The sequence below is a fragment of the Ascaphus truei genome, chromosome 4, assembly GCF_040206685.1.
Source record: "Ascaphus truei isolate aAscTru1 chromosome 4, aAscTru1.hap1, whole genome shotgun sequence".
In the NCBI taxonomy this organism is placed as follows: Eukaryota; Metazoa; Chordata; class Amphibia; order Anura; family Ascaphidae; genus Ascaphus; species Ascaphus truei.
Genome location: NC_134486.1, coordinates 18,032,187 through 18,058,911, shown reverse-complemented (window position 1 = coordinate 18,058,911; position 26,725 = coordinate 18,032,187). Strand labels below are relative to the sequence as shown.

General features: G+C 44.5%; 1 protein-coding gene across 8 annotated transcripts in view; it reads right to left on the bottom strand.

The window, feature by feature from the left end:
- The window catches only part of DAAM2 (dishevelled associated activator of morphogenesis 2), a 398,259-nt gene that overhangs the window by 107,299 nt on the left and 264,235 nt on the right, over window positions 1-26,725 (bottom strand). For all 8 annotated transcript variants that reach the window (XM_075595377.1, XM_075595378.1, XM_075595376.1 and 5 more), the window contains 8 exons: window positions 16,769-16,879; window positions 13,573-13,676; window positions 13,009-13,075; window positions 8,849-8,966; window positions 6,531-6,669; window positions 6,158-6,216; window positions 4,543-4,727; window positions 335-643 (listed from right to left, as the gene is read on the bottom strand). In XM_075595377.1, coding sequence (XP_075451492.1) covers window positions 335-643; window positions 4,543-4,727; window positions 6,158-6,216; window positions 6,531-6,669; window positions 8,849-8,966; window positions 13,009-13,075; window positions 13,573-13,676; window positions 16,769-16,879 — 1,092 coding nt within the window. The remainder of the gene's footprint in view (window positions 1-334; window positions 644-4,542; window positions 4,728-6,157; window positions 6,217-6,530; window positions 6,670-8,848; window positions 8,967-13,008; window positions 13,076-13,572; window positions 13,677-16,768; window positions 16,880-26,725) is intronic.

Below are 26,725 nucleotides of genomic sequence, written 5' to 3'. Positions count from 1 at the left end.
ATTCCTTAGCAACCCTCTGAAAATACCTACAGTACTTTGAATCAATTTCTCAGCAACAGAAATCTCCTAGACCAGGGGTAACAGAGCCACTGATTGGGCCACCTGTGCTGAAGCAGGGGTATCCTGAAAACCTGACTTGTTGGGGGCCCTTGAGGACTGGCGTTTGCCGCCCCTGCCCTAGACAGTTTTACAATGATACATATTATCTTCAAAGGAAAAGCAGACGTGGATAAGTTAAGAAGAGCGGCATCTCTGATGTTCTGGAGATAAACATGTCGTTTTTAGGGTTACAGACGCATCCACTACAGCGTGACGGGGCGGTGCCGTGCCATACCTCACTCAGTTTGGACCAGTTGAAGGACTTCAGTGGATGTGATGGTTGAGGAATTGACTTCCTCGTCAAGCTTGTGCCACAGCTAAAAGAGTTGAAAGCCGGAGCCTGCATTCCCATGCTGAAGAATGGAGGTGCTCCAGGTGGGGGAGGGGGTCCTCCTGGCGGTGGGGGTGGTGGAGGTGGTGGGGGGAAACAGGACAATTGTTGGGGAGGCGGTGGGGGTGGTAAACTCTCAGACAGAGATAGAGGAAGTGCAAAGGGTCCCCCTGGAGGTGGTGGAGGTGGGGGGAACAATATGGTGCCACCATTCTGAAAAACAAGACACATCACACTCAAATTAGCAAATACTAATGTTAAAGGTGTTCATGTACATGCTGCATACAGGTGTTCCAAACGTGTGCTTGTACAGTATGTCTACACTGAAGGACTAACACTGCATGAGGTCCCATTTAGAAGCACGGACCCTCCGTAGCTCCATCGAAGCTGACACTATCTCTGCCACTGTCTCCGGCACCGCAGACTTTTGCTTGTTCGGCCGCAGCGCTGAGGTTATTAAGTCTTGCTACATCTGTATGTACTGTGTAGCACCCTTGCTAAATTAGCTCTGTGAGTCGTGGTGCCTACACGGTACTTAAAGGGTTACTTCCCTAAAGGCCCTCGTTGCTACAAGGTGTGTATTTAATGTTGCACTTTAAAGGTCAGTGTCCAGCACGCCTTTAATCCAGAAGTTGCTAGAAGGGTCACCTGACATAGTGCGATCCTGTTGCAACTACAGTATTAACCACCGTTAATCTGCCCAGTAACTGGGGTGGGGTTGTATACTCCCAAGGTTATAAAAAGGCAGGGTTATGTATTTTTCCTCAGACCCCAGGGAGGGGATCTCACCTGTCAGGATCCCAGGAGGTGCCAGAGGAGGGGATATCACCTGTCGGGATCCCAGGAGGTACCGGAGGAGGGGATCTCACCTGTCAGGATCCCAGGAGGTGCCGGAGGAGGGGATCTCACCTGTCAGGATCCCAGGTGGTGCCGGAGGAGGGGATCTCACCTGTCAGGATCCCAGGAGGTACCGGAGGAGGGGATCTCCCCTGTATATAGTTATAGTCAGTAATTAGCTATAAGGAGGACATATTTTATTATTTTTAGTATAGGGCCAGTATCCCAGTGTTAGGGGCCCCCTAGAGAAGGTGCTGAGAAGAACCCACACCACTGTAGCGAGTGGTTCCCTATCGCAGGGCTTACGGAAGAAGTCCCGGAAGGGTCTGCCAGGAGTTTCAGGGAGGCCGTGTCCCTGATCTGTCCTGAGCAGAGCAAAGGGCTCTATAAAAGAGATGAACCACAACAAGTCTCTTAGTGAGAGGGACTGGAAGTACCAGTTTCAATATGCTGAAAACCTGTCCTGTTGCTGCTACCAGTTTACGTTGCTATAAACCAGGTAAAAGTTCCAGGTGCCCTTTTCCGTTATCTGCACACCCGCACGGATCCACGAGTACCCTGAGAAGAACCAAGGTACCTGCACAGCTCCCATGCACCTTTAAGCAGAACCCTTGATTAATGAAAACACTAAATACACTTGGGACTGTTCATTTGTTCATATTTTTACATGTACCCCCTATAATTCATGCCGGGGTGGGGGAATAGGGGTGTTACCTTTTTGGTGCCCAAATGTAACACACCTATCCCCCCCCCATGGCACCTATCCACCACCCCATGTTTCGGCCTTACCCTCCTTGCCGTTTCCGCACGCCCTGCGTTGTGCGCATGGAAGGCGTGCGAGCGCTTCACCTGGCTTTTTTTAAGCAGTAGCGGGTGATCGCACAGTGCCGGGGGAGGTGGCACAAAATCCCCTGCAGGCAGCCGGTGGACAGCGCAAGGAGCGTCCCTGGAGCGCGGGACCCGGAGACTGCACCTGTACAGTAAAAATCAGAACACTATACAGTCCCAAAATATTATCACTGTCTCTTTAAGAAGGATTTCTGCTTAACGGTGCAGGGCGCTGTGCAGTCACCTGGCTCTCCTCAGCGGACGTGCAGATCCGGGCAGGCTCTGACAAGGAGTGTAGAAAAAGATAAAGGGCGCCAGGAACTATTCAAATATTTATTGAACAAAACTTGGTAGCAGAAACAGGACAGGCTGACACTGAACTCCAATGCCCTCTTGCTATGAGATTTGCAGTGACTCACTCTGACTTAGAGCCTCTTGTTCTGCCTCGGACACATCGGGGAATTAACCTCTGAAACTCCTAGCAGGCCCTTCCAGGACTTCCTCTTGAAACCCTGAGATGGGGAACCACTCTCTGCTTTAGAGTGGGAATACTGCATCACGGGGCCCTAAGGTCCCCTAACACTGGGATACATGCCCTAGCACTAAAGCAGTAAAGTGTCCTCCTTACAGGCTGGGAGAGGCTGGAGACCTCCTAGGAATTCTCCGGACGGTAATTTGGGGTCTTCCCTGATGTTATTGGGATCCTCCCTGGGGTCTGAAGCAAAATGGCTGGCCTTTTATACCCCGGGACTACATCCCCGCCCCAGTTACTGGGCAGATTCTGGGTGGGCCAAATATTATAGTCAGGTCACCCCATGTCAGGTGACCCCATGTCAGGTGACCCTCTGGCAATTTCCAGAAGTAAAGGCGGTGCCAGAAACTGACCTTTAAAGTGCAACATTAAATACACAAAATGTTTAACAACCAAGGCCTGCAAAGGCTTAACCCCTACACTGCCTGCAGGGACCAGGCCTGACGAGGGCAAAATTGCAGGGTCTGACGAGGGCAAATTAGCAAGGGTGCTACAACTGTATGAAAGATAAAATGCCCGTGAGTATGTCTGCATGTTTGTACAGGTGACCAGTTACATGCAATGCAGAATCAGCTCATACTGCTGAGCACAAAAGGACGGATCAGCTGTCTGAGAACAGGCCCACTGATCCTGCCTCTTCCCTGACGCAGGCTTAACTGTGCACACTGTTTAATGCGGCAGGCAAAGGGTGTCTAGGGAATCAACATCATAAAGGGGACAGGAAGCTAAAAGTGACACGCCTACTAGCATGTCGCTACCAGAATCCCTGTCTGTAGCTAACTACTGTATGACGTGACATAGGGTGAGCAAAGCAGGTTGGGGACCTGTGACAGACAAGCAGATACTGTACACTGAAGGCTATTGCGTACTTTGTATAGTGAAGGGTTTTTGTCACTTTGTACCACCATAACCTACATATACATCATTCCATAAATGATTTAAAAATCAAAATCCTCAATGGAATGTTTAAAAGCTCCCAAGAACGGAAAACATTTGAACTCAGAATGATAAGACTCTTTGACACCAAAACCAAAGGACTTAATGCGGACATGGGTTTCCTCACACCCTATCAAAATTGTTTGTAATTATCTTGCTTGCCTCTATTCTCATCCACACCTTTCTCTTCCCCCCCCCCAGCATCCTCCCCCTCCAGCATCCCTCCCACTCCCCACCTTTCCTTGTCACCTTCCCCTGGCTTCAAACACTTTTAACACCCTACCTTATCTACAGTACATATCTGTTTTTTTGGGGGTTTTTTTCTCTACACTGTTTTAGCCATAGATTCCTGTGTATATCAGTATTGCTTGACCTGAAGAAGAGAGGAGAACTCTCGAAAGCTTGTCCAATGACATAAATTGTTAGTCCAATAAAAAAGGTATCACCTAATACTGAAGAACTCATTTATTCTGCACTATCGCAACTGGACTAACACGGCTATTTTCTGCTATATATATACATACATATACATACATGTTTATATATACACACAGAACAAGAAAAAAAAAATGAGGTCCTCGGCACTCCAATAGTTGAAATTATCTTTAATCACTTCATCAGAAATACAAAAATAGAACCCAGTAAAACTGAGTGATGTTTCTTTTCCCAAGCTCCCACACAAGGCCTGAAACATCGCTCATTTTTACTGTTTTCTATTTTTGTATTTCTGATGAAGTGATTAAAGATAATTTCAACTATTGGAATGCCGAGGACCTCAATTCTTCCCTGTTCTGTGTTCTGTGTTGCGGGACCGTTGGGTGGATTGTGGTGGATTGTGGTCTGTGACTGAGCACCCATGGCAAGATGAGTAATATTTATATGTTTCAGAACATTATTAAGTGCCTCTCACACCCTACAGTACAGCACAATCCTTTATGGTAGAATTGTGTGTAAATCCTATAAATAGGCCGTTCCATACCGAGAGCTCATTAAATTGGGACATGAGATCTCCCATCTGATCCCGAGCCTGCCGCAGCTCTGATGACTCCTTCTGCAGCTTGTCCTTCATCTTATTTAAGGTCTTCATCATTTCGTCCTTCTCCTGAGTCTTTGTCTCGCACTCCCTCTCCTTCTTCTCCAGTCGGCAAGTCAGCTCTGTGTGTTCTAGGAATATAGAAGCAGAACTTACAGACTCAAATCCCTCAATGTCACATGAAGGACAATGGAGACTAGCAAGAGCTTAGAGAAGATTAGGTACAGTAGAGTATGTTAAAGAGGCTGACAGAGCATAATAGAGATTGTGTTCACTTCGCCAGTATTTTCAAAGACAGTAAGAACTGTGAATATCTTTCTAATACCAGCTGTAGACATAATTAATATAATATTATCACACTGCGGATACACCAAGAGAGATTAGCTTGGAGTGTTTTAGCTATTTACTTCAATTCTTATCCCAGCATGGTCTAGTTCTGTGTTTCTACCACCTGACAACATCTGGGTCCATGGTACAGCACAATTCCCTCCCCCCCGCCCCAAGTCAGCTATCCATGTGTTGGGAAGAATCTCAACCTTTTATCTGCCCTTGGAAGAATGAGAAGTTGGATCCTTCTCTTAGGTTTTAACCTTTTCACGGCAAGAGGAGCCTGCAACATTTGCAAAGAGTTTCAGGTCCCTATGGCAGCAAATGGGTTAAGTTCTCTAAGTGGCCAAAAAGTGATGGTACTAAGAGAAACAGAGTTCCATGGGACTTTTCTTGTAAGCAAATCAGTATTAAAACTTTAGCTTTGTGTGTTTCTAGGACCGAAATAATGTAGATGTTGCTAAAATGAGGCCAAAGGAGCTTGGCCTCACTGAACCACAATTTTTTTTATAAACACTATATTAAAGTTTTGTAAGCATAGTAGAAAAGAATGGCGATAATTTGGGCCAAAAATAGTCTTGAAATCAATCGTTATTCAAAAGGGAAAGGCGTTAAAATGGCAGAAGAAATATTTTGTCTGAATAAAAGCATAGCATAAGAGAAAGAAATTAGGCATCTTTTAGCAAGCAAAGACCTTCCAAAACCTTCAACAAAACAGCACCTAAAGCATAGCTATTTGGGTGGGGTGGGCATTAGGGGCACAGAAATTGGAAAATTCCACTTGAAGATGAGACGTCTCTAAGTTGAGCTAAGAGGGGGTGGTTCAAACAAATGGCTTGAGAACTTCTGTGTGCACTTGCTTGATTTGAGGAGGACCTCTGTGTGCACTTACTTGAGGAGAACTTCTGTGTGCACTTGCATGAGGAGAACTTCTGTGTGCACTTGCTTGATTTGAGGAGGACCTCTGTGTGCACTTACTTGAGGAGAACTTCTGTGTGCACTTGCATGAGGAGAACTTCTGTGTGCACTTGCTTGATTTGAGGAGGACCTGTGTGCACTTGCTTGAGGAGAACTTCTGTGTGCACTTGCTTGAGGAGAACTTCTGTGTGCACTTGCATGAGGAGAACTTCTGTGTGCACTTGCTTGAGGAGAACTTCTGGGTGCACTTGCTTGATTTGGGGAGGGTGTTAGCGTGGAGTTTGGTCTTATACATTTTCTGCACCCAATCACATACCTTTTCGGAATTTTTCTGCTTGTTCTTGCCACTGTTTCACCTCGTTCTCGTTGACTAACCTGCACGGAAGGGAAATGGATGCCGTGATTTCATGACGAACGCTTACAATTCCAACATTTCAAATGCATGTGACTACTGATGCATTTCACCTTCCACAGAACAATCACCCACTGACTCAAAAACCCCAAATGGGATAAAACGATAAAAACATTATTAATATGTCTGAGTCAGCTTGAGCAAGTATTTGCTCTTCACATTTACAGGAGCAATAGCTCGACATAGCTACATTGATTGATGCATAAAAGTACGAGCAAGTTACTCTTTGGTGCTGGAGGGAACGAGACACACGCAAGTGATAAAGGATGGAACTCACATCTTAATGATATTCTTGACATTGAAGTTTTCCAGTGGAGCCACATCAGGGTCCTCGCCCCTGTCATCCTGCAGGACAATTTGTTGCAGTATCCTGTCCAGGAGTTGCCACTGCTGGAAATTACCACCACTCCGCTTATCTGTGGCAATGGAAGACAGAGACATTTAGCCATTTTACCACTGGACATAAAGACGTCCCCTCACACATTCAAATGACCCAACCTAGGAGCTATTTGCTGGGCCCTCTCATTACATAGTATCTCATGGATACTAATGTGGCTGCCCAGTCTGCTCGCCACTTTTTTTTTAACTTACCATAATCACACTGATTTGGGGTCCCCCTGAACCGGGGACCTCTCGGTAACCGAGCAACAAGAAGGTTTGATACAAAAGGGACACAAGGTCAGGCTCACTCCAGTAGCCAATAAAAAGCTGTGACATAATCAGGAGATGATATTGCTACTTTCTATTTGTGACATAGTTGTAGTTTTTTTATGTCAAAATCAGCGCACAAAAAAACCCCTACAACTATCTTGGGAATCTGGGGGATCAGCTTCAGTAAAAAAAAAAAATAATAAATCATTTTATAGGGGACTGCTGATTTAAGGTGTCATTCTAATGATGAAATGTATCTCCGCTCTGCCATCAGCACCGTGACACCTACTCACTGTTTAGTATAAGATAATTGGGAATATACGCTTTGTAATACTCAATATACTTACTCGATGAAACGCAGTTTGTGGAGTCTTTATTACCATTGACCTCTGACTAAACACACGCATTTTAATGAGATCCCCTCATATATGGGGGATCTTGTCATTGTGTAACCTGGTTTAATTTCTTTCTTGTGCTCACAATCCTCAGACATGTACAGCAGATTAAAAGAAAACACAAGGGATATTTTTGGCATGGGACATTTTGCGGGTACGGCCCATTTATTTGATGTGAACAGGACAAAAACAATAGTAATGAAATAGGCATGAACCTCAAAATGACTGATCCGCACTGACTGCTTCCTCTCCCAGCAGGCAATAGTCCTTCCTGCTCCTTCGTCAGAATGCTGCAGCCTTACTGAATCCCTTGGTATCAGGTGGTGTCACTGCCCCTGAGCATCATGGGGATTGTAGTCCCGCCTGCAGCCTTTAACATATAGAGCCTCGTGCTCTCCCTCTAATGGCCGCCGCTCCGCACCTCGCGCTATTGCAACTCCTGTAATGGCCACTGTGGGTCTGCTCTGCGCAGGCGCAACCTATCAGGCACTCTGCCGCTCCTCGCTACTTCCGCGCATGTGCGCCTCAGCGTTCGTGTGCGCGCCTGCCCAACATGGCGGCGCCCTGCCTCAGAATACACCGGCAACTCTATCGCCCTGCCTGCACTCTGAAGGTAGGGAGGGGGGGGGGAAACCGGAACACGGGGAGCCATCTTTCCATACGTATGAATGTAATATCAGATAGCTGCCTGTTGCCTTGCATGACTAGAGTCCATTCATCCCACAGTCCTCTGCTCCGATGATGGTTCACTGCTCTCTGTCAATAGCTCAGCATGTTTATTTGAAACATGTCAGACTATTTCAACAGAACATTTTCAAAATATTGGCAAAGGGGACGAGACTACTCCAGACTTCCTCTGCTAATGAGACCTTTCAGAAGGTGATGTGGCGCATGTTTCGGAAATGTGTTTTCTCTCTCTCCAGTGGGAGGGATGCAAAGGACTGCAGTTCGGAGAGAAGGACCCCAACTCCACAATACACTGTCAGGTTTCACTTTTAGCGACACGGAAAAGGAAACATCATGTTGTATTATCAAATGCTACAGGCCACCAATGTACATTAGCCGCCTCTTCAGTTCCTGGACTAGTAATGGGCAGCACAACTCTGGGTGACAATCAATGACTGAACCATGGTTTGACAATCTACTCCATTAGAATTTGGTGCAACAAGATCTGGAAATAGGGTTGCCAGGTGTCCGGTATGAACTGGACTGTCCTGTATTTGGACACACTGTCCAGTAAAAAATGAGAGGTGCTGTAAAACTGGACATGTGTCCGGTATTTTCCTCCTTGGACATAGTGACCTGACCTTTCACCATGGAGTCCAGTATTTTTGGAGAAGCCACCTGGCAACCCTAGCTGGAAAAATTTTTATTATAGGAAAACTAACTGCTTTATTCATTGAACACGTGGCATAATGTTAGGTAGCTCCGGACACCTTTTCATATTATATTGACATTAAATCATGATACGTTTAGAGGAATGTATTTCCTTGTTCTCTTACTTTAACCTCTATTCTTTTTTTAGACAAGGCGCACGAGCAAAACTTACGTGGCATCTGTAAGCAGTGCTGCAGTATGGATAGCAAGTAGGGATAGCCCTCCGTGTGTTTCAGCTTCTTTTTAATCAGCTCAAACATCTGAGTGGCACTTTTGGTGTCAATGTGAATCTGTGTAAATAAATAGGATTAATATCACAGAAAAGCAAACAGTCATTAAAACCCACAGCTCAATACGCCCGTGATTCACTAATCTCCAATAAAGGGTAACGGAGCGTGATCCTGCGTTAACTGCCATTGGCGTGGCCCTATTGGATCTCCTAAGTATAGAACAAAAGTGGCAGAACCAAGTGGTAAAACTGTTCTTTTTGTATGAAAGAGGAATATCCCACTGATTTCATTTAGGATTTAGCAGTTTGTGGTCCCAGAATTGCACTACTTTTGCCTTGATGCACACAGCAGATCCCATTGTTAGAACATCACAGAACTGGGAGAGGATGAAGCGTAAGAGAACTTTGTATGTCCTAATTCCTCAATCTGACTTCTCATCTGAATGAATTAATACCAATATTAACCAGTACTACTGTACTATCAACATAACCCCCTCAGTGCCAAAGAGGCCAGCCACCAAAAAGTTATTTTCCAAGATAAACTGCAAATCAAAAAGAAATATAATAGTTTTCATGATTTTACAAAATATGGTTTTACTAAAACCTGTGGCTTTATTTAGCAAAAAAAAAAAAAAATATGTTTCAAGTTAATTCTACCGTCCGCAGATTGCACAAAAATAAATGTTATGACAACTGAAAATAGTTTAATAAATAATATATAAATGATCAGTTTCATAGCATCATGCTGCAGTCTGGCTGTCACACCTGAGAACGCTTCTGCAGTCTCGAGGTCTGTTTTAATATGGCCCCAAATGGCTGTTGGGAAGAACGACCTCTTCGGACTATATAGAATTACCCCCTAAAGCCGGTGCTAGTCAGAGGATACAGGCGCACAAATATTCAGTGTACCACGTGCCGGCTTCATCACAGTGTCCCAGTAATTTGTTTGAGCAGACGAGCCAATTGCTGTTATTAAGACCAGCACAAATTGCATTAGGAATAAATCAGAAAAATGTAATATATCGTGCCTAATTATATCCAGGAGACGTCTTTAACTCAATACATTCATTTTTAATGCACAACAGATATACCTAATGTAATAAACATTGGCTCAAAGATGGTCCTTGATTTATTTTTATTAGGCAAATAATTCAATAAATAATTATCTGAAGTCACACACGTCAGCTCAACATGGAGCATCCAGTGAGCATGTTTCTGTACTTGCTGGTAATTAATGGCGTGGTCACTATGATTCTAAGTGTAATATAACGTATTGTCTGCTCCTGGCACACAGCCTGACTATGCAAGAAGAGAACTCTTGGCTGGTTCTTCCGTCAGTGTGGTGCAGCAGCCAGGTGTGGGGGGTTCGGGGGGGACGAGGGGGAGGTTCAGCAGAGCATACTCTGCACCTCTAGAGCCCTGCCCTCTGTGTGCTGGCCCAAGGCGCACCACTCAAACGTAGGCAGCGATTTCTGCGTGCCAGGCCTTCCAACATTTGGTACTGGACTTCCAGGGTCTTGGGATCAGACAACTTCTACAGTAGTCACCTTCTGTAAATTTCTATAACTTCCGCCACCTTGGCATCTCAGGGTAGATGGCTAGGATTTCAGCAGATACCCTCTAGAACAGGAGTGGCCAACTCCAGTTATACTGACAGCCACTGATTGAGCCACCTGTGCTCAAGCAGGGATATCCTTAAAACCTGAGCTGTTGGTAGTCCTTGAGGACTGGAGTTGGCCACTCCTGCTCTAGATTTAAGTGTTCCTCTCAGGAGCTGTGGTGGCAAGCGGCCATCATGCATGGCTGCCTACCAGAAGTTCAATCTTTCTGCGTTATTAAAGAATGGGATCGCAGGCATCCCAGTCGAAGATTGAGCCACTGATTGAGCCACCTGTGCTGAAGCAGGGATATCCTTAAAACCTGACCTGTTGGTGGCCCTTGAGGACTGGAGTTGGCCACTTCTGTTCTAGTGCCAACAATTTCAAAGGTTCTTCTTCCACTTCCTAGTAATAATGGGAGGTCAAACTGCAGCGGTTCTGATGGTCCTCATTAGTGCTACCGTACCTACTTGGCTAAGTAGGCAGCACTTTTGATTTAAAACACGTGTATTTGAACAATTACCTATTTACTGATTCTATTACAAGCAGAGGCTGCTGCATTAAGTCACCCTATTCTATTCTTGGTACAGTATAACACGGTTAGCAGTCACAAGAGAAGTAAATCCTCCAGTTCCATATCTCTAAAGTATGATAGCCCTTTTATATCCAGCCAGGACACCATAAAGCAAGCCCCCGAGCTGGGATTGGCAGGGACATTCTGTATATCCCCCTTGGAAGTGTTGCTGAAAGATTTGTATAATCATAAGTGAGGTTATTGATAATGTGTTGGGACCTGGGACAGAGCCACTTGAACATTTCATTTTATTTCTACTGTTAGCACATCATTCACTCGGCCATTTGGCCGAGAAACACTTGTGGCACACGCAGAGGAATGAGGCTCTCTCATTGGCTTTGCCGTCCCCCATGTGCTACTCACATTAACTAGTAACCTGGTGTAAGGCATTGAGTTGGACAGCTGCCTTTTCTTGACACAGTTTTCTACACTTCCTTTCAATGTTTTGTCTGTCTATATTTTTATAATGGGAATTTTCTGGAGAGGGACCATGAACGGTTTGAAGCAGCCGTTCTTCTTTGGGAGACAAGAGTTCACCTTCTCCCCAGTGTGACTATGAGCGTAAGGCACTGTGTAATGAAACTGATCATCTTTATACCATTCCTGTCATGTAAGGCACATGTTTCTGCAGTGGAGAACAGGCTGCTAGGAATTAGGGAATAATAAACTTCTTTGACTTTCTCTTCTCTAACTTGAGGAGGCTTTAGATGAGGAGTGGCCAACTCCAGTCCTCAAGAGCCACCATCAGGCCAGGTTTTAATGATATCCTTGCTTCAGCACAGGTGGCTCAATCAGTGGCCCAGTCTTTGGCTGAGCCACTGATTGAGACACCTGTGCCCGAGCAGGGACATCCCTAATACGTGGCCTGTTTGTGGCCCTTTGAGGACTGGAGTTGGCCTCCCCTGCTTTAGCTACATAGAAGTGTGTAGTAGTACTCCGCATAGCTGTAAACATCCTTTCACATGGGAGAGTCATATCCTGAACATGAGCTACTGGTTTAAAATGTAAACTACCAGAATGGTATACAGTATGTATCAAGGCAATTGTGAGACTCAATAGATGCAGAGACCTTTTTTATTTTGAGTCTCTTAGCATCAATGTACCATGGTATTATCCTTTGTGTGCATCAGATTTTCACCTTGGAAATATCGATACCAGGCGTTGACGAACTACTCAATGGGATGTTTCCAATTCTTCAAAGTGCAGGTCTCCTGTAAGACAGCGATACAACGTAGAGCTCTACCCACAAGTTCATAATGCAATTCTCCATTTAATGTGACAGCCAGGAACAGTAGAAAGACAATGTTTCAGTTCCATATGGGACCTGAAACGTTGTCTTTCAACTGTTCTTGGTTGTCACATTAAATGGAGAACTTCATTATGAACTTGTGAGTAGAGAGGTACTCTGTATCTCTGTCTTAGAGGAGACCTGCACTTTGGAGTTCAAGCCGGGTTCTCCTCGCCTGAGGTTGTTTCCCTGCTCTTTCCCCCAGCTTTAGGTAGTGTCAAGCTTCTTGGCAAACAATCCGTGCTAGAGGTAAGGAACAAGATCACACAGCTCAAGTACATATTTTGCAATGAGTCAGAACAACACTTTTTCTGGTTGTTCATATGTAGCCCCCAGATAGTTCATTCTGTGTTAGGGGGGATAGGGGCTGCACAGCATATTGTTGATTTTAGAGAGTGAGAAGTAGTATGGACAGGCAAGTATGGACTCCATGCAGGAGCAAAACCCTCACACCCCACCTCATAACCTGCTTATAAAGAGCATGCCAGAATAATGAACAGTATGTGTCGTTCTTGTAAATGTTTCTAAAAAGCAAAGTATATAATTTACTGAAGACCAGCCTTTCATTTTCCCATTGGAGGGTCATTCATAAAGCCACACACGGTGTCACATCGGTATCTGCTTGTGGTAACAGTGCACTTACCATCTCAAACCTCTTGGCCAACTCCAATTCATCTTCATTTCTGACCATCTCAAAGAAATCTAAGTGCCTACAATGCAATGCAAATAGATTCAGTGCCCATCCGCGGTACAGTATATATACAGAGAGTTCATAAAAGTAGCTACACAAAAATACTTCTTAACACAGATGTCATTCATTCATTTGTTCCAATGCTTTTTGGCTGTGAACTCGACACCCCTGGTTGTTAAACAGACAAAGGGCTAATAAATTTGACATGGACATATACTTTATTTCCGAGTGCTTCTGTGTGATATTTATTTGTATTTCTAAAGCAGTCAGTGCTTGCTGCTTAAATATATTGTACAATGAAGCTCCAAAATACTGAAGAATGTACCTAAGAACTATACAAGGTAGATGTATTATAAATGGTGGTGTTGAGATTCCTGTATAGGCCCAAAGTCTGAGATAAGATCTAGGGAAGGGAAGGAGCCCACAACCAACCCCACTATTCAGGGTTGAAGTCCTAACAAATAGTGGTAGGGAACATATACAGTACTGTACTGTAGCTGGCTACTGTAAGTTTACCTGTCCAAGGTTGCATTCTCGTGTCTTCTTAGCTTCTCAATAACTGGCAGGATTCCTAACATCAGGAACTCGTACCGAAGGTGTAATCGGAATTCCAAATTATCCTGTGAAGAAAAAGGGGAATCAAATGTGTTAAAGCAAATGTTCCCTTCTGACATGTTCAAAGTCAATGTCTATTTGTCCTTCAGGGTGACCTCGTCCAATCAAAGAACTCTGGGCTAAGCGGAGATGTTCGTCTCTAGTACTTGCGTCCAAACATATTTAATACAGGAGTATTTAATAGCAAGACTGGAAATGACAGATCTCTTATTGTGACTTGGATGAAACTGCTATTGTGTAGGTGACTGTGACTCTGCTATAGGGACAGTACTTTGAACCATAGACAACTAATGGCACTAGGATGTTTAATGGGTTCAATGTACTGTAAGTGACAGATACCACACTGGAAATACATCAGACAACTATTAGTATTATAAAACAGTTTTAAACGTCACGTTGTAATAGTAACAACATGCTTTGAATGTTTTTTTAAGAATCATTATTTCAACTCTCTGTGGTAAGATGAAGGAACCTTCACAGGAACTACCGATAAATCGTGTCTCTTTCTAAGGAAGCCAATTACACAATTATGTTGTTTGTTTATTTTGCCTGTGAAAGCTTCCCCGTCCCTTTACTTGCACACCCCCTGCTGTGTTTCCTTTCCCTCCCCCCCCCCCTTTATGTACTGTATGTGTATGCTTTTATTTTTGGAGATCTGTAATGTTGATGAACTAAAAATAATCTCAAACTACAGTACAACAAACCTACCCTACATGCTACACTACATACTACACGCTACCCTACATGCTACACTAAATACGATACACCACCCTACATGCTACATTACATACTACACGCTACCCTACATGCTACACTAAATACGATACACCACCCTACATGCTACATTACATACTACACGCTACCCTACATGCTACACTAAATACGATACACCACCCTACATGCTACATTACATACTACACGCTACCCTACATGCTACACTAAATACGATACACCACCCTACATGCTACATTACATACTACACACTACCCTACATGCTACACACAACCCTACATGCTACACTACATACTACACATTACCCTACATACTACACTTCTTCACCAGCAGTGGCTATTGGAGATCTTGGATATTAGCCATGCAAACAGGGGAGGATTCTGGACAGCCACCGGCCCGCGCCTCCTCCTCCTCCTGCAGCGTTGTGCGTTGCAATGACAATGCGATGCCAAGTGATGTCATGTTGTCATGACAACACCTCAAGGAATTACTCTGCAGGAGGAGGTAAGAGACCTTTACAGAGGACTTGCTCTCCCTCCCGGCAATCGTTTTAACTGGTATGGTGAAGAGCACCTCTGTGCCAGAAGCCCCCCCCCCCTCCTCCCTCCACACAACACCAACCCACCGAGCAAGCATGCATTCCCGATAGGGCAATCCGCCCCTGCATGCAAATCACAGGCAACTTCAGCACAAACTGAGACTGCTGCTCTGTCATGTAATGTTTCATTCCATTGCCAGCAATGTCTCTTTGTGTATTCACTGTGCAAATCTCTTACTAAACACCACATCTTCTTCCGTGGTCTCCTTTCAAGTGACTAGTCCCTGAGTTGCCGTTACATCTGATAACGGTTTAGAGAATATGACCCTTAACCTTTCCTCTATAGAGCTATATTCTCATACTATGCCCACCATGTCTCCTTTCTACCCACCAGTATCCCAACGCTACAGGACATCTGGATTGCCCCAGACATCCACTCTCTCACTTGCATAACTCAACTAAAAACATGTTGTTTTAAGATAGCCGTGTCACCCAGGCTAGCCCACCCTATGCTTGATTTTCCACTACACCAGGGCTCCTTTGCTCGCAACGCGCAGGTCACATACGGCCCACGAGGCGCGTTGGTGGGACCATGGTCTCTCAGCTGCCTAAGCAGCTAGTATGAAAGCACAGGAGCGACGTGCAATTTTCTCACACTAAACGCACTTGTAAGTTAAGGAAATGTAAATACATATGGCACAGATGGTGTACATGCTTGCGAAAAATGATTTCATAACAAGCTCGTGGCTCTTCTACTCCCAAATGGTTTGTGATATGGCCCCTGTGGAGACTTGGTTGAAGATCCGTGCTCAGGGTTTACGCTCTGCAAGGCCGGCTCTCCCCTGTACCATCGGGGTAGATGCACTAACCTCCGATCCGGGATATCGCCCCGCAGGGTCAGGATGCTATATAACTATATCGCCCCGCAGGGTCGGGATGCTATATAACTATATCGCCCCGCAGGGTCGGGATGCTATATAACTATATCGCCCCGCAGGGTCGGGATGCTATATAACTATATCGCCCCGCAGGGTCGGGATGCTATATAACTATATCGCCCCGCAGGGTCGGGATGCTATATAACTATATCGCCCCGCAGGTTTCGGGATGCTATATAAGCTATATCGCAGGCTAGTAATTTCCCCCGCTGTTTCCATCTACGCCGATCACTTCCCTTGTGACTTATGAGGTACATTAAAGTTTAACCACTTTTGCGTTTTATTTGGCAAAGTGCAATCGTATCCAAACACATAATACACATCTGTACTGCCTGCATAATATAACCCGCATCCAGGATGCACTTGAAAATGAGTTCATGTCACACAAGACTATTGTATTTACTGCTACACGTTTCCGATTTATTTTTAACCCTAACACTAAGAAACAAGGAAAAATGACTTTCCGAACTAACGTACAACCCCCGTTCTGAAACATTTCACGCAACTCAAGCCTCTTTTATTTTTTTTCTGAAGCAAACTGTGATGTGTCTTTGTTATGAAGTGTTTGCAGGCTCCGGCCTGTGACATTAAACAGGCTAAATCTGGCTGAGCCGCGGCAGCAGCAGTTACACAGGCACTGCACAGACTCAGCCCTGTAAAACCGCAGGCCCACATATGTTCCCTATCCTGCCGTCCAGAATCCCCGCTTTCCAACCTCATTGCTCTCCTGCATGAGAACAACCAGGCTCTGCCCCTGCATGTCTGCCACTCAAAGGGCCCAAGAGCAAACCAGCAGATTTATGTCAAAACCTATTAGCCGTTTCCTGCGCCGCTCATGAATATGGACGCAGAGCGGTTTGGGAAAACCTTCCCGGGCTTGTGAACTCACCTCCCCAGCGCCGGCGTTCAGGATGGCGTTGATAAAGGACATTATTGCAGTTTTGATATTCACCTCGTCGCGGTATCTCCCCATACTTCTGTCTAATTCATTCAGCAGCGTCTGCAATAGGAGGTACAAGCATTGCAGTTGTTATTTTTTCTTCTTCGCTATGTCTTGTTCCCTTCGCTGCCAGAGTTATGGTGGCCAGGTGGCTTCTCCAAAAATACTGAGCACAATGGTGAAAGGTGCGATACGCTCGAGACACACACCTCTCCCCGCTCCATGCTGTTTCCTCCTCTCCTTGACACCACCCTCAGCCTGACACCACCTACTGATTTGCTGCATTACCCAGCAGCAACCAATCGGGATGGAGGAAGCTGCCCAGCCCCCTAGCAACAGCCCTGCTCTTTCCCTTCCCAGGGAAATCCCGTGGCCCCCCCTAAGCTGGTCAGGTCACTATGTCCAGACAGGTAATACCGGACACATACATGATACCTATCATTTTGTGTCCAAATACAGTTCTGTCCGGTTCAATACTATACACCTAGCAACCCTAGCACACCTCTGGCATGGGCAAGTTGGAAACAGCTATCGCAACTCTTCAGAAGGAGATTCCGCTTCGGTAAGAGACTCTTACAGAGGCCCCGTACTCTCCCCAGGCAATCAGTTCAATTGCTGTAGGCAACAACTATCAGGTAGGGGCCCATGGAACCAATGGCCCACCGGGCATTTGCTGTGTTTCCCGGTGGCCCAAACAGCCTCTGGGAGAGTTGGGGTCATTAGAAGAGCAGAATGCGGAGTGTCGAAGGCATAATGCCTTCAAAAGAGAAGGGCGCAGGACAGCAAACAACTCATCGAAAATATAACTGATTCCCCGTGATGAAATGGTGCCGATTCTGTCAGTCATCCCAATATACAACATTACCAGTAGATATTGTATCTGTGGAGTGCTACAATAGGTCAGGGTCAAGAAGCAGAAGTTGTGTTTCTCAGATATTTCTGAAAAAAGAAAGTGTTAACCCTTTTGCTGCTAGATGAGCCTGCAACTCATTGTATTCATCACAAGTAATTATCCCCACGTCAGAAACATACAGAACGTTAGGCAGGGTCACCAGTCATAATCACACGTGAGAACACACTACTCCGGCATTGAAGTCCATATAATCAGCGTCCCGTACAAATATCGGTAATCGCTTTACAAAGGCTTCCTGAAATAGTTCTCTGTGAAAGGGTTTTACACACAGACAAATACTGCATTACTGGAGCACACACTCATGCTATTTAATAATTACTCATGTTATTTAGAGATAACTCTTTTTTACATTAGCACAGGGGTGGCCAACACCACTTCTCAAGGGCCACCAACAGGTCAGCGTTTCAAGGTGTTCCTGCCTCAGCACAGGTGGCTCAATCAGTGGCTCAGTCTTCGCCACTGATTGAGCCACCTGTGCTGAAGCAGGGATATCCTGAAAACCTGACCTGTTGGTGACCCTTGAGGACTGGAGTTGGCCACCCCTGCATTAGCACATACACCTGCTAATTAGTAATAACTCCCGTTACCCTTGACACATTAGCGCACACACACACGCTACAGTTGTAACCAGTGTTGCTGCTGCCAGGGTAGCCGCAGGATATCATTCGCAGCTTCCTGCGGCAGAGGGGGGAACTCATGTCCCGCTCGCAGCGCTTCCCGGGGGAAGGACAGGGCTGTCGCTCTCACTGAAGCTCGCGGGTTTGCTGCGTTGACTTAGGGAAAATAACATCCATTCCTGTTATGTTTGAGGTAGTGTTATTTGCACTTAAATCTGGTCTCTTTTAGCTCCAGTAGAATATGCTAGTGTCCCCATTCCTCAATATGGGGGTCATTCTTTAAACCGTGATAGTGCCGATGGGGGCACTGTCGCTCAAACAATCCCACTGAAGGACAAGTGCAATGGCACATACGGCACCGTTTCTCTATTTCTCAGTTATAAAATCCTGAGGCTTATTAATAAACATTTTATAGCCATGCAAAAGAGGGGCGCACAAGCTACGGCGTGAGATTATCCCTTTTATACAGAGAACTTCCATTAAGAACATACGCAAAGCCATCCTGGGAAAGTGTTTGTGAAATGATTACAGTGAGATTTATAGGCATAAAACCGGGGCAGGCACCTGTGCCAATTACGCTTTGCCAGCTGCACGTATCGTGTGGACGTTTGGCACGGAGCCAAACCTAATGTTTGCACATTTCAACTCTGGCTGTAGTCACCGGTCACCCCGTGCTCCCAACATTCCGTGCTCCCACAATTCCGTGCTCCCACAATCCCGTGCTCCCACAATCCCGTGCTCCCACAATCCCGTGCTCCCACAATTCCGTGCTCCCACAATCCCGTGCTCCCACAATCCCGTGCTCTAAACAAGAATGCAGGGGTTTTTTTTATTCAAACGCTGCCGGATTTATCCAGGGAATTTCTCCAATCCTAAAGCAAAAGTAGCTCACAGTAACGTCCCTATGTATCTGTACAGGGCATAGAATTTTTAAATGTTTAAATAATCAGCTGATAAGCATATACAGAAGGGAGGCCACATGTTGCGCTTGGAAATCGCGCATGCGCGAGCACCGACGCAGCAATAAAATGTGACACTTGCTCAAATTTTGGAACACTGGGACAAAGAACAAAAAAACGGGATAAACCGGGATGTCTGGTCCCCCTGACATACAGTTCAAGCCAAGGAGAAATCAATGTAAGCGAGGTTCTGGTAACCAGTGACTTCATGAGGTCCAGCCCAATTACATTTGGGATGGTGATAGTGATGTTAAGGGCAGTCCCAGTGTCATCCCATTAGTTAGGGCAGTCCCAATGTCATCCCATTAGTTAGGCCAGTCCCAGTGTCATCCTATTAGTAAGGGCAGTCCCAGTGTCATCCTATTAGTAAGGGCAGTCCCAGTGTCATCCCATTAGTTAGGGCAGTCCCAATGTCATCCCATTAGTTAGGGCAGTCCCAATGTCATCCTATTAGTTAGGGCAGTCCCAATGTCATCTCATTAGTTAGGGCAGTCCCAGTGTCATCCCATTAGTTATTGCAGTCCCAATGTCATCCTATTAGTTAGGGCAGTCCCAATGTCATCCTATTAGTTAGGGCAGTCCCAATGTCATCCTATTAGTTAGGGCAGTCCCAATGTCATCCTATTAGTTATGGCAGTCCCAATGTCATCCTATTAGTTATGGCAGTCCCAATGTCATCCTATTAGTTAGGGCAGTCCCAATGTCATCCTATTAGTTAGGGCAGTCCCAGTGTCATCCTATTAGTTAGGGCAGTCCCAATGTCATCCTATTAGTTATGGCAGTCCCAATGTCATCCTATTAGTTATGGCAGTCCCAATGTCATCCTATTAGTTAGGGCAGTCCCAATGTCATCTCATTAGTTAGGGCAGTCCCAGTGTCATCCCATTAGTTAGGGCAGTCCCAATGTCATCCTATTAGTTAGGGCAGTCCCAATGTCATCCTATTAGTAAGGGCAGTCCCAATGTCATCCTATTAGTTAGGGCAGTCCCAATGTCATCCTATTAGTAAGGGCAGTCCCAATGTCATCCTATTAGTTAGGGCAGTCCCAATGTCATCCTATTAGTAAGGGCAGTCCCAGTGTCATCCTATTAGTTAGGGCAGTCCCTGTGATATGACATTGAAATGTCTCTTCTCTGTCAGTATCATCCATATAGGCTCCTTGCTTTTCCTTTAAGTAGAACTATATGAGCTTTCTCACAATGGCATACGGTGAGCCTGGGAACCGGAGAGAGGGAAGGAGAAGGTGGAAAGGAAGATGATGGGTGTCAGCAGGAAGTTGGATTAGCTTCTTTGAAAAAGTCTGCATTCAGAATCCTTGTGAAGAAAAGTACTGTATTGTAATTAAGGGGTTATGCTAATGGCATGGCGCTGCCGTATGCTGCAGAGGGCAGGAAAGGGACAGGGGAATAGGAGGGACTAGTCGGGTAGTAGAAGAGTTGGAGTTCTTTAGAGGCAGGTCTGCACCAGGGAATGGAGGCTGATACATGTCAAGAAGTTGAGCAGTGGAGAGCATTACAAGCGATAACCAAAACCTTATTTCAGAAGGGAAATGTATTTATAATGGGGATGGGGAGCTGAAGGGGTGGAGGTTACGGCAGACGAGTCTGGCAGCCACAGTTTGAGAGAAAGAGGACATTGAGTAAGGAGGCAGGAAATGATAGTCAAGCACTGTAGGGTCGAGTAGATGATTGTATTACAGTTCCCCAGTCTTGTGCGGCGTCAGAACATGATTATTGATATGTAGAAACGTCACGTTACATCATTATACAATTACTAAAGCCACATTGAAATATCTTCAACATTTCCGTCTTCCTGATGTTGTCAAATGGACATATGTTTTCTATCTCATCTAGTACATTATTAAATCAACTTAGCTAGTGTAGAGCCCAACAAGGAACGGAGAGTTGTGTGTGCAAGATAAACATGGGGATGTTGCTTTATAAGATTAAGAAACGTTTAACAATGTTTATATATTATGCATGATGTGATGTCCTGTGTGCGTAGCATGGGTATGGACAAGCCTGGATGGACTCGGTCAGCATACGGATCAACATCCTTTCTTCAACATCTTCTCACGTCAGCGTGATACTGATGTAGCAGGACTCACTGCCCTCGGCACAGTGTCTGCCGCAATGGAGCCTTGGGGGGACCACGCTTCTGAATGGGACCCACCTCAGCGTTAATCCTTCAGCGTCGCGTTCGTATGACCGTGCTTGGCAGCGGCACAGTAGACAGGCTTACTACAAGTGTATAATGCATGCAATATACAACATGGTAGTGGCTCATTGAGTAAAGACACTGACTGACACTAACTGGCACTGAGTTTGGAGCAGGGTAGCCTGGTTCAATTCCCGGTGTCGGCTCCTTGTGACCTTGGGCAAGTCACTTTATCTCCCTGTGCCTCAGGCATCAAAAACATAGATTGTAAGCTCTACGGGGCAGGGACCTGTGCCTGCAAAATGTCTCTGTAAAGTGCTGCGTACATTTAGCAGCGCTATACAAGAACATGCTATTATTATTATTATTATTATATATGAGAGGTAATAAACAGTGAGATGCATGAATGCTTCCTCCTCTCAGAGCAACGTGACTAAGGCCATATTTATTAAGAGGCGCCGAGCCATGAAACACCGTCCAGTGCCGGAAGTCCCGTTACCACCCATTCATTTGGGTGGGCTTCTGGCACTGGAAGGTGTCCTATTGAAAAGCACTATACGGTAAATATGGCCCTACATATCAGGAACCCTATCTGAAAACTCAGGGGAGTTACTCCGGACAGCCGGAGTAAATTTGTAAATCTCTTATTACAAAAGTAAAATAATCCTATAACTGTGATCTCTTGTGAAGCACTTGCTCGTCTCCTGCCCTCTACCTAGAACTGTCTCTTTTCCACCGGTTAGACTATCACCTCTACAGCTCTCTCACCCTAAACCCTATACCCTCACTGCCCCAAACCTGTGGAGCTCCCTCACACTGAGTATACATCAGTCACCTTGTCTCCCCGCCTTTAAGTCAAACCTCCACCTCTTAAATGAAGCATTGAAATAGCCCAGACACATGGCTCCTGTCCCACACCCTCAGTGACTCCTACCAACCATTGTGGCCAAGCAATGCCATCTACTGAACGTATTCCCTCACCTGCTGTCTCTGTAACTCTCCCAGCATACCTCTTAGATCGTAAGCTCTCCGGGGAAGGGGTTTCCTTTCCTATTGTCTGATCTTATTTGTTGCACTTATTGTATTGTATTTCCCTGTACTGTATTGTCTCTTTTCTAAAGCAGTGAGTACACTGTGGGCTCTATATAAATAAAGCAATACATACATACTGTACATACATACAAACTGAATGTGAAAGCCAAAACTGGGACTGGTTGAGCATGTGCCTGATAATCTGTAGCCATTTGGATATAGATATATAGATATATAGATATAGATATATACCATCACGTTTTAAGTTATGGCGGGTGAAAAATGTGTCACCTTTTGTCTGAAAAACCATTGTTACATGGAGCCCACATGTTAATATAGAGGATTATCTTGGTAACCAACAACTAGTGAAGTTACATTTTTAACATACTATAAAGCTTTGGAAGCGTATGTGTAAAAAGCTTGTCAGAGAATCGCGTGTTCCAGTAGCATGTCTGACACAAATAAAGTGCTTACTTGCATAATACTCTGGCTTCGTATATGATATGTGTCAGTGGTCCGACAGAAAAACCAAACAGAGAACACATGGCTCTGTCGTTTCTGAAACATGTATAGAACGTACATCATTTCCATTATTGGGATGTCTCTGCTTTTCATTTGAAATTAATGACGGGATTCTCCAGTGGCAAAACGCGTGGAATTCAGTGCCGCTTCTCTCTGAATGGGGGAGTCTGCCGCAGATGGATTCAGTTTTCGAGACTGGCTTAAAACCAGGCCTTATAATAAGATTGTAAATGATAGAATGAAGAGTATATACAGGACAGCCTAGGATTTCGTTCATACTGAATCATTCTTTTTTTTTTTTTTTTTTTTTTTTTTTTTTTTTTCAATTTATTTTTATTGTTTTAGAGAGACATAACAAATATATTGTCCATACAACAAAGAGCATTAACAGTTCGTCATCTGAAATAAAATAATTGATATAACACGCGTCTCTCATGAGCTTAACAAAGGATAGAGAAGAACGTAGAAAAGAAGAAAAAGAAGGGTGGGAGGGGTGGAAGGGGGGGGGGGTAGGACGAGCCCATTTGTCTGGTATTTCTGTATTTATTTATATAAATGATATATATTTATATATATTTCCCTAGTTTCCTGGCCATATTTCCCAAATTTTGTGAAATTTGTCAGTTTTCTGGTTCAACTGTGCTGTGAGGAGCTCCATCATCTTTATTTCCCTTAGTCTCCGTAAGACAGTCTGCCTAGAAGGCGCATTCACCTTTTTCCAGTCAGCCGCAATAGCACAGCGGGCAGCTGTCAGTACATGAGTGATCATCTTACTTTCTGCCGTTCCTAATTCATCTATTGGTTTGGCCAGCACCATGGTCAGCGGTTCCACCCCAACCTCCACCCCCAAGTACTCTCTGATCAATCTTTGTATCATGACCCAGAATATCTGAATTTTTGGGCAACTCCACCAAATATGAACCATATCTCCTTTTTGCCCGCATCCCCTCCAGCACAAATCCGGGAACCCGGGGAAGATCTTAGCCAGCCTACTCGGGGTTAGGTACCAATGAAATAGAATTTTATAAATATTCTCTTTGATAGTGGTACAGATTGACGTTTTTGCAGCTACCTCCCAAATGTCCTCCCAGTCTTCTCTATCGATCTCTGTATTCAAATCTTCTGCCCATTTGATCATATAGCTATGTTGGGAACAACCCGCTGATCGCGCCAGACCCAGATATATCTCCGAAATCAGTCCTTTACAGTAATATCCTTTCCTACACAGTCTTTCAAAATTTGTTAAATCTTTGAATGCCGAATCTTTGGAGACTGATTGCAGGTAATGCTTAATTTGGAGGTAACCAAACACTGGTATATTTATGATTTTGTGTTTCTTCTCCAGCGCTTGGAGTGGTAGAATTATACCGTTATCTACAAAGTCGTCAGCTACCATCAACTTTAACGTCTTAAATTTATTGAGTCTCTGTGGAAGCCAGCCTGGGGAGAATTCAGGGTTATAGAATATAGGGGTTAGTAGTGTTGGACTGGCTGTCAGACCATATTTATTTTTATTTCTAGACCATATCCGCCATGTACATTTCATTGCTCCCAGTTTTAATGTTTCCAAGAAGGTCTCTCCTCCCCTCTCGGTCCACATAGCAGCCGGGAGAGAGAGAGGTCTTGTATAAGTAGACTCAAGTCCCACCCAGCAACTGGTGGCTGGATCATTGTTCCAAATTATTGCTTGTTTGAGTTGGGCCGCCAAATAGTATTTAATGATATCCGGGACTGCCAAGCCTCCGCAATCTTTTGGTGCTAGCATAATAGATCTAGCTACCCTGGGTCTTTTATTTTGCCAGATAAATTGGAAAATTCTGTTTTGTATGTTTTTAAGCTCCGGCATTGGAATATCTATAGGAAGAGTCTGGAAATAATACAGGAGTCTTGGTAGGATATTCATTTTGATTGTGGCTATTCTTCCTAACCAAGATATCTGGTATTCGTTCCAGCTCTGGAGGTCATTTTTTAGCCTCTCAAATAATGGTGGATAGTTATGTTTGTATAGTGTATTATACTCCCTTGTTATTTGGATTCCTAAGTATTTGATCTTTGTGGAGTTCCACTTATATTTAAAATTTGCGTGTAATAATTTGATTTCAGAATCCGATAGGGTTAGGTTCAATGCTTCCGACTTATCCATGTTGATTTTATATCCCGATATTTTGCTAAATTTATCTAGTTGTGAATGTAAATTCGGGAGTGAAATCAAGGGGTTGGCTATAGTTAGGATAATGTCGTCGGCAAATAGGGATATTTTGTAGTTTGTCTCTCCTATTACAATTCCATTTATGTTTTTTTCGTCTCTAATTGTTGCTGCCAAGGGTTCAATAGAGAGAGCAAACAGAAGCGGAGACAAGGGACATCCCTGTCGAGTACCATTCTTTATGTTTATAGGGTTTGAGTCTCCTCCTGGGAGTTTCACTATAGCCGTGGGAGATCTGTATAGGGCTCTTACACCTTCTAGATATGGGCCCTGAAATCCATATTTAAGTAGGGTTTGGTCTAGGAAATCCCACCTAATCCTGTCGAATGCTTTTTCCGCATCCAAGCTCAACAGGATGGCCTTTGTGGATGAGAGATGTACATGGTCGATTATATCTATAATTTTTCTAGTATTGTCTGAGGCCTGTCTGCCGGAAATAAACCCGACTTGATCTATATGTATCAGGCTTGGGAGTATGGGGGTCAATCTATTTGCCAGAATTTTGCTGAACAGTTTTAGATCCGAATTAAGGAGGGCTATGGGACGATAGTTACCACACTGTAGTGGGTCTCTCCCCTCCTTTGGTATGATTGCTAAATTAGCTTTAGACATAGATGGTGGGATGACTGTTCCTTCCAGAAACGCATTAAACATATCGAGTAGATACGGGGCCAGGACCGCCTTAAATTTTTTGTAGTATTGATTGGAGAATCCATCTGGGCCTGGCGTTTTGTTGGGTTTTAATTGGGCAATTGCATCTATCAATTCTTCTAGAGAGATTTCTTTATTTAGGTCTGAGAGGTTACTTTCCGAAAGTGTCGGAAGTTTACACGCCTCCAAGTATGTATAGATAGCCTCTGCATCTGATGATTTATTTTTGGGAAAATTTAGGTTATATAGTTTGTTATAATAGTCCGAAAATTCGTTCGCTATTTGCGTCTCACAATGTGTCTTCGTACCTGATTTTGTCAAAATAGCTGTTATTTGGGATTTAGCTCTCATACCGCGCAATTTGGAAGCGAGTAATCGGTCGGCTTTATTACCTTTATCATAATATTTTTGTTTGGTCCACCGTAACGCCCTCTCCACTTCATCCATTTGGGTCTGCTTAAGTTCAGATCTAGTTTTATCTAGCAATTTGAATAGATTTTTCGAGGGATTAGTTTTATGTTTCTGCTCCAAAAGTTGGACTTTCTCCACTAGCTCATTATAGACATACTGAATCATTCTTAAATCTCTGTACAGGTATGCATCCGAATGACTATTTGTCTACAGATGTACAAGATTTACACACAAAGTCACGGACTGAGCAAAATGTGCTCTTTTTCATTCCATTGGCTAATTTGTGAAATTCTCTACGATCACTAGATTTGCTTAATGCTAAGACTATAAATAGCCCACACACACCATATTTCTCTTGCTGTTGGGCGGTATTTAGGTGAGAGTTTGATCATTTGGCAACATTATGAGCTGTTTGAGGCGTAACGAAATGTTTAGCAG